This window comes from Ochotona curzoniae, unplaced genomic scaffold (assembly GCF_017591425.1).
Source record: "Ochotona curzoniae isolate NIBS_2020 unplaced genomic scaffold, NIBS_Ocur_1.0 contig_430, whole genome shotgun sequence".
In the NCBI taxonomy this organism is placed as follows: Eukaryota; Metazoa; Chordata; class Mammalia; order Lagomorpha; family Ochotonidae; genus Ochotona; species Ochotona curzoniae.
Window position 1 is genome coordinate 20,872,008 of NW_024466219.1, and position 8,861 is coordinate 20,880,868.

An 8,861-nucleotide genomic window follows, 5' to 3' on the forward strand; every position below is an offset into this window, starting at 1 on the left:
GCATATACCAAGAAATGGCACCATTAAAAAAAGTGGAACCAAGGGGCCCTGCCCAGTAGTCTAGTGGCTAAAGTCCTCACTTTGCACATTCTGGGATCCCATATGGGCGCCGGCTCTAATCCCAGAGGCCCCACTTCCCATCCAGCTCCCTGCTTGTGGCCTGGGAAAGGAGTTAAGGATGGCTCAAAGCCTTCGGACCTGGAGGAGGCTCCTGGCTCCTGGCTTCAGACCAGCTCAGCTCTGGCCATTGTAGCCACTTAGGGAGGGATTCATCAGCCAGATCTTCCTCTCTGTATATCTGACTTTCCAATAAAAATAAACAAATCTTTAAAAAAAAAAGTGTAACCAAAGTGGTCAAGCAAGTAAAAAATAAAATCATAGAGACTGAATTTTTTTGTGAAAAGTACAGGGTAGTCTCTGAACTATGAGTAGACAGACAGTGCTTCCATCTGTCATTCATGACAAGCGTTTGGAACTGAAAACTCCTATTTTCACAGACATTTTGTCCTAAAAAGTAGCTCAATGAGGCGGGTTACGGTACCACTTGATGATGCTGGATTCCCACATCGGAGACGTAAATTGGCGTGCATATGGGATCCTGGCAGTTACAAAGTGAGGATTTAGCCACAGAGCCACTGTGCCAGTCCCAGGTTAGGATTTTTGAAGCAAAACAAATTACTCACAATTCACATAGTAAACTTCAGTATTTAAAAAAATATATACATTCAAACCGTGCTCAGCATACACTTAACTAAAGAATCTTCTACATTAAATATGCAATCGTATACAAAAGAAAAGTAGAAAGGGTTAAAATATAAATTTCCTTTCTCTTCCTACTGTAAGAATGATCAGGTCACTGTCAGTCTTCTAGCTCCAATGTCAATTTCATCGTCAGCAATACTCAAAACCTAGTATGACAGGAACAGAAAATATCTGTAACACTTAAAAGGTAAAGCAACTTACCAGGATTTCATGCTGTGCTTTTATGGTTTTGACGACACATTCAAGGATCTTCCTGGGATACTGCTTACGCTTTGTTGTTAAATCAACTATGACTTCATCAAACTGATCTTCAAGCATTTTGATGTCAGAATCTAATTCAGGAAAAAAAAAAACAAATCTAAAGACTGCTTGAAACTTATTTTCTGTATTTTCTGTGGAAATATGACAATTCAGAAAACATAAGCAATTAAGAAGGCAAACATGGCAAGTTAATGGATGCCCCTTACTTCAGTAATAATCAGTTTACACACTGATCAGTCAATTACTAGGCGCCTATGGGAAGCTGGACCTAAATGAGGCAAACAGAAAGGTGAGTGTAAGAAATCCCTACTCTGGGCCCGGCGCGGTGGCGCAAGTGGTTAAGTCCTCGCCTTGCACGCCCGGGATCCCATATGGGCGCCGGTTCTAATCCCGGCAGCCCCACTTCCCTTCCAGCTCCCTGCCTGTGGCCCGGGAAAGCAGTCGAGGACAGCCCAAAGCTTTGGGACCCTGCACCCGCGTGGGAGACCCGGAAGAGGCTCCTGGCTTCGGATCGGCATAGTATCGGCCCGTTGCGCTCACTTGGGGAGTGAATCATCGGACGGAAGACCTTCCTCTCTGTCTCTCCTCTCTGTATATCCGCCTTTCCAATGAAAAAAAAAAAAAATAATAATAAAAAAAAAAAAATAAAAAAAATAAAAATAAATCTTAAAAAAAAAAAAAAAAAAAAAAAAAAAAGAAATCCCTACTCTGAGTTCCCAGTTGGATAGAAGATCACGGCAAAGCAATCTGACAAAACGGAGGAAGAAATAAAATGTTACTAGAATACAAACTCTACCTGGGGAATTTAAAACATTAAAAAAGAAATAATAATTGAGGTTGAAATATAAATGTAGGGTCTGGTGCGATGACTCAAAAGCTAACCCTCTTCCCTCAAGCACTGAGATCTCATATGGGCACCAGTTCATTTCCCAGCTGCTACGCTTCCAATTCGGCTCCCTGTCAACAGCCTGGGGAAGCAGCAAGGCTAGCTCAACCATTGGGCCCTTACACCCATGTAGGAGACCTGGAGGAGGCTCCAGGCTCCTGGCTCCAGGCTCCAGGCTTCTGGCTCCTGGCTTTGTTATCAACTCAGCTCTGGTCATTTTGGCCATTTGAGGAGTGAGCCAGTGGATGGAAAAATCTTGGTCTCTCCGTGTCTCTCTCTCTGTAGCTCTGCCTTTTCCTGCCACCTCTCTCCCACCATTTTGAGGGGTCACTACCTACAATGTCAGTATCCCATATGGGCGCCAGTTCATATCCTGGCTGCTCCATTTCTGATCCAGTTCCCTGCTGGTGGCCCGGAGTAGCATCCCTGCCATCCAGTGGAAGGTACAGGAGAAGCTCTTGGATACTGGCTTTGACCTAGCCCAGCCATGGCTATTGTGGTCACTTGCTAAGCAAACCAGTGGATGGAAAATTCTCTAACTTTAATTTCTCTAACTCTGCCATTCCAAATTTTAAAACTAAATTTTTAAAGATTTATTTATTTTTATTGGAAAGGCAGATTTACAGAGGGAAGGAGAGAGAGAAAGATCTCTGACCTGCTGGTTCACTCCCCAAGTGGCCACAAAGGCTAGAGCTGAACTGGAACTGAGCCAATCCAAAGCCAGGAGCAGGAGTTTCTTTGGGTCTCCCACATGGGTGCAGGGTCTCAAAGCTTTGGGCCATCCTCTGCTGCTTTCCCAGGTCACAAGCAGGGAGCTGGATGGGAAGTGGAGCAACCGGGTCATGAGCTAGTGCTCATATGGGATCCTGGCGGTTGCTGCAAGGTGAGGATTTAGCCATTAAGCCATTTCACCAGACCCAATAAATAAAATTAAAAAAAATTTTTTTAAACTGCTGATACATATCTGCATATTAGTTAGAGATTAATGAAGTACATCAGGTAGGTCTTTCATTTATTCAACATTCCTTATACCCAACTAAATGATTTCTTTTGAGGGGTTCCCAGGAAAGTTATTTTTCAATTTCGAGTATTCAATAATTACATTTTAATCAAGCCATGAAAAATGTGAAACAACCAGCCTAAAAACAGTAAGGTTATTTTGGGTCCAGTGTGGTAGCCTGGTGGCTAAAAGTCCTCGCCTTGCATGCTCTAGGATCCCCTATGGGCGTCAGTTTGTTTCCCAGCTGCTCCACTTCCCTTCCAGCTTCCTGCTTGTGGCCTGGGAAAGCAGTAGCAGAGGATGGCCCAAAGCCTTGGGAGCCTGCACCGGCCTGGGAGACCTGAAGGAAGCTCCTGTCTCCTGATTTTGAATCACGCCTGTTCATTCCCAGCCTTTGGCATGAGTTCTGGCATTTAACAGGCATCCACAGGGGAAAACGGAAGTGCCCAGTAGAACTGTCAGTTACCTCCTCACAGTCATAAGGGGAAAGAGACACAAGTACAGCTGCACTGCCTCCAGCCTGCTGGCCCATGAGGAAAGAATCGGGGACAAACAGGAGGTGACTTCAGTGACTTCACAGGACAAGACAGACCCAGAGAAAAGCTATGCAAAAAAGTACTGCTAGCTAAATCTAATACACATCCTCCTTCCTGCCTAGAAACCGGCAATTCTGCTAATATTTGGAAAATCTGATTTTTCAGCTCTTAACTTTTTTTTTTTTAATTTGGGGGTGTTAGAGTCCGGGCCAGAGCTCCCCGCCGGATGTTAGGGTGCGAGCTAGTCAACCCCCAGAAAACGACAAATAGCCTCGCTGGTAATGCAAACAGCAGAGTTTATTGTGCCAGCATGCTGGAGTCAGATCGCACTTGGGGCGCACAGGCCAGCCAAGCGGATCGGACCCTGACTTAACATAAGGCTGGAGATTATATACCCCATTTTGGCTGTAACATATATCAAAGTCAACTCAAAAGTAACAAATTTAGGTGCAAACAGTCTGTTCCATTCTCACACTCATTATTTATGTTCCCACACTTATTGTTTACGCTCCCACATTTATTATTTACGGCTCATCCCATCCTGGCACCCTTATCTTTATGGCTCCTCCAGTCCTTTATGGCTCCTCCAGTCCCTGGGACCGGGGAACTGTGCCCCTGCCTTCCTGCACCCGGGTTAGATGGTAGATAAGTTCACAAAGAAACAAGGGAGACAGATTTATCACTAAAGTGGAGCTTTCCCACAGTTCAGGCGCCTTCTGACCTAGCGAAATAGTGGCTTCTCACCCAAAGGGCCTAATATCACCTAACACTAATATTCCTAACATTCTAACATACTAACATTATTCCAACACTCTAACAGGGGTCAGAAAGAAATGGTTCCCATCCCCCGGCTCTCTCCCCAGAAGTTTGTGATGGCTGTACCAAAACTAAGTCGGGGACAGGCAGCTAGCATGGGAAGCCAGAGCCAGGAAGCAAACCCAGCTACTCTAACATTGGGTGTGGGCACTCCAAACAGCATGTAACTGCTAGGCTGAATATTCGCCTCTACTGCCTTCAGTTTAAAATAATTTATTTAGAAGGCAGAGAGAAAGGGGGAGGGGGTTGTGAAAGAGAGAAAATGCCAGAGCTCCCATCAGCTACTTTCTCACCCCACCCTCACTCATCCTGCCCAATGCCTGCAACGTCCCTTGCTGTGCGGTGCCAGGGACTGAAGCAGGGAGCCAACAACTGAGCCACCCACTGCTTCTCAGGGTCTGTATTGGCAGGAAGCTGAATCAGGAGAGGAGCCAAGGCCAGAGCACCCTAATGTGAGACACGGCACCCTCCAACCAGTGCCTTAGCTGTTAGACCAAATGCCTGCCCCTAGTGCCAGTGCTACACTTTTAATTTGTAAAACAAACAAAAAATTTTTTGGTGACTTTGCAGGGACACATATAATACTTCTAAGGGCTGGACACTTAAGTCTTGTGGATAAAGTATTTTCTTAATGTTGCAAAGAAAAACTGTAACCATGCAGGGTTGCTGGTGTGGCGGCTGCAATTCAGCACAAGGTATAAAGCGGACATCTGGATTCAGCTAATAACATCAAGCTGTTCTGGCCAGATCTTTGTAACTTTGACATGTGGACAGGCCAGGTCCTCCATCTTTTGTCGGGACCCCCTCTCCCTGGACACTGCAGCAAGGGCACTGAGGAATTCTGCCTTTCTTCCCATACCAACCATTCCTGTTCTACTAAATCGTTCCCTTTCTACATGGACCCTTCTTTTCCTACCAAAACTCCAAATTCTTTATATACGTCAGTATCATCTTATCTGGATAGAATCAAGTCTTCTTCAGGCCAAGAGAGTATTCTTATTTAAAAGCTTTCTGAAAACACCCAACCTCATCCTTAACACGGACTCATATAAAAGGATCACACTCAGAATCACCTGTAAAAATACAATTTGCTTCAAAAGGAATTATAGGAATTCTCTGGGTCTGTGTTTTTAACCTGGGGAACAGTTCTACAATCTTTTCCGATAAACTATTGATAGACACTTCTTAAGATTAATCAGATGAAAATCCCATTTTAAATGCCAAATAGCACGTAGGTGGATCTAGGTACCAACTTTGTTGGCCTCAAATCATGGCTTTGGTAGTCTTCTCTATCAGATACCTCCTTTTAGTTTCCTAATAAAGTTTTCTCTTTTTTTAAGAAGTGACACTTAAAACATCATTCAAAATAACTCGGGAATTAGAGGGAAAAAATTGTCACATACCCATAACACAATTATCGGAAGCTTCCTGCCATGTTTGTCCATTAATGCTGACATTCTCCTGCACCGCCGATTCAAAAGTCTGCAACAAATTCACAGCTGTCAGATCACTAAATACTAAATGCAAATATTTTAGCAACCTACCGATTTCCTATCTGTGACTGGATACAAAGAAAAGCAGAATAGCCTACACATATTTATTGTCTGCAAGGAAGAGTCTATTTCCCTCATGAACTGTGGCTATATTTTTGCTCTCTCCCCATATTATCCACTAGAAAATAAGATGCAAAATATTTAGATTACTCTTAAACAAAGGCCAACAAGTACCTCTTAAATGAAAGAAAAAAATAAAAGCTAACAATCTGAGACTAATCTCAGGAGTAGATAATATACATGCTGCTGAATATCAATGTCAACAACAGGGAAAACACATATACTTAAGGGAAAGTAAAGCTGGGACAGGCATTGCGTACAACAGTAAGCCACTGTATTCAACATCTGCACCCCTATTGGAACACGTGGGTTTGAATACCAGCTCTGTTTCCAATCCGGCTTCTTGCTAATACTACTCGAGAAGGCAGCAGGCGCTGCCTCAAGCACCTGGGTCCCTGTCATCCCACATGGGGGACCCTGATGCAGTTGCTAGCTCCTAGCTTCAGTCTGGTCCAGCCTCATTCAGGGAATGAACCAGCAGATGGAAGATCCACGTGTGTGTAAGTAAGTATTGCTCTGCCTTTCGAATCAATAAAAATAATTCCTACATCATAAAAAAAGCTATTCTTTTTCAGAGATATATACAATCATGCTGGGATGCAATGACATGAAATCTGAGATTTGCTTTGAAGCTGCAATTGCACAAAAATTTTAGCAACTACTGCCTAGTAATGGATAGATAATATAGGGCACTCCCATACTGATCTGTTTTGTTAATTGTTGAGAATGTTCATAAAACTTTTTTACAAAAGACGACTAAAAGAACTTGGCAGCACTATTAAACTTCTAAATGTCCCTTCCCGTTTGCACACTGTAACCATGTATTTTAAAGGACCCTCTCAGAGAAGCACAAAGAGGACTAATGGGAATAATCACCTCACAGCGTTTGAAATAATGAAGCTTTGAGAAGACGAAGACTCAAATTCAAGGTAGGAGACCAGTTAAATAAACAATATGTTTACATCATCTAGGACTGAAAAACAATAAGGAATATGTAATAGCCAAAGACATATTTGGCTAAAACCAACCAACTCAAAAAAGGGTGTGGGAAGGGACCAGCATTGTGACACAGCAGATAAAGCTGGGCCTGTGATGCTGGCATCCCACATGGGTGCCAGTTCACACACCAGCTGTTCTACTTGCAATCCAGCTCCCTGTTAATGGATTGGGAAAAGCAGAGGAAGCTGGGCCAAGCGACTGGGACCTGGCCACGCTTGCAGCAGACCTGGGTGAAGCTCACGGCTCTTGGTTGTTGAGGCCACGTGGGGAGTGAACCAGCAGATGGAAAAGCTCTCTCTGTATGTCTCTCCCTCTCATTCTACATGTAACTCCAACTTTCAAAATACATTAATTTTAAAATATGAAACAAAACATAAGGCAACTGGATGACAGTTCATCAGCATGACATCTTTAACGTGAGCAAACAAGAAAACAAAAACCAAAACCAAGGTGTGGGAGGCTTAATGCCTCAATTGCTCTCCAAAGTCCTACGAGGAAAGACTTGTCCTATGCTGCTGTCCTCCACGAGCACGCACTGCGCTCCATCTATGTAATTAAAAATAAACATAAGAGACTGATGACAAAGACTTGATAATTTATAAAGCAAAATTCCTATTTCATGCATTTTCAAGGAGTATCTGAAAATACAAAACTGTAGCATTACATAATCCCATCAATACTGCTTAAGGAATACATGCTGCTATACTCATATTGAAGTTTTAGGTAAAAAGATTCATTGATATAATTAAAGCATCCGCCTTTTTATTTAATAAATCAACTGTTGATAGTTTATGTCTTCAAACCGTTATTTCCTGGTTGACTCTAAGATCACATTCAATAGGATGTTAGGTTAAGCACGCTTTTTTCCCTGTGACTGTTTTAAACTCTTCAGCACTTCTAACAAAGAGGACAAACTACAGTATTACACAACAAAAAGCCCCCTCCCCGCGACCCTCAAACCACAGAGCTAGCCAGAGATGCGGCTCTGTTCTCCTTGCTGGCAAGGAGGGAATGAGTTAAGTCTCTGCTACACACACTTGCACACAGAAGCACACTCCAAGGCGTGTGGTTAATCTGTCTCCTGCTGAGCCTCCATCCCTACAGTTTGCACTGAGATCCTTTGCAATCACAAATGTGCTACATTGTAACTGCAAACTTTAAACTTCCCCCCAACATGTAAATAGTGTCCTTCTTACTACCAAACCCTATCATCTGCGTTGCTTTGCTAAAATCCCTGAGAAAGGAAAAACTATGAGGACCAGTGTGTGCGTGATTAGAACCAAGATAGCTTCTTTATCTAGATTAGGCGGATAAGGAAAATGTCTCTGCTCTGTTGACAAGCCAGTAGCTGGCTGCGTGACTGGCCAGCATTCCACTTTCTGGAAGTCTGCACTGTGCAAAACAACCGAGCGGCCACCCGCTACTTTGTAGTTACTTCAAACGTGCACCGGCCAGGCTCCAGGTGTGAAAAAAGCTTAGTACACACCACACAAGGTCAAACACCTCCACGTGCACCTTCGCTCTATTTGGGCTAAATTATCTTGTCTCAATTAACTTCACTTCCCTCCCTCCCCCTTCTCTCCATCGAGCATCCGCGCTGAGCTCGCCCCGCCGAAGGAATTCACAACACCCAGCTGACGGGAGCGTCTTGCCGCCCGCCCCTTCCGCAGCAGCCAGAGGCGCCGGCAGCTCCCCCCAGCCCCGGCCTGGGGTCTTCCCGAGCCCGGGGACCCCGGGGCATGGGGGGAAGTAGGTGAGGATCGAGGGGCGGCGGCCGCGGCCCGTACCCACTGCAGGTCTCGCACCACAGGCTCCCGAACCTCCGCCGGCAGCGCGTCCCCGAGCTTCTGCACCAAGCTGCCGCAGAGTTCCAGCACCTCCGTCACGGCCCGCTTGGACGTGCAGCGCACCCGGAGGTCCTCTCGGGAGGCGGCGGCGGGGCCCGAGCTGGCTGGGGCGGCCACCACACCTTCGGGAACCCCCGCCAT

At 44.9% G+C, this 8,861-nt stretch overlaps 1 protein-coding gene across 1 annotated transcript in view; it reads right to left on the reverse strand.

Annotated features, from left to right (window-relative positions):
- NSL1 (NSL1 component of MIS12 kinetochore complex) overlaps positions 1-8,861 on the reverse strand; it is a 30,125-nt gene extending 21,264 nt beyond the window's left edge. Inside the window, exons 1-3 of the mRNA XM_040985797.1 lie at positions 8,661-8,861; positions 5,665-5,743; positions 964-1,094 (exon numbers count right to left, since the gene is read on the reverse strand). Of these exons, the coding sequence (XP_040841731.1) occupies positions 964-1,094; positions 5,665-5,743; positions 8,661-8,861 (411 nt within the window). The remainder of the gene's footprint in view (positions 1-963; positions 1,095-5,664; positions 5,744-8,660) is intronic.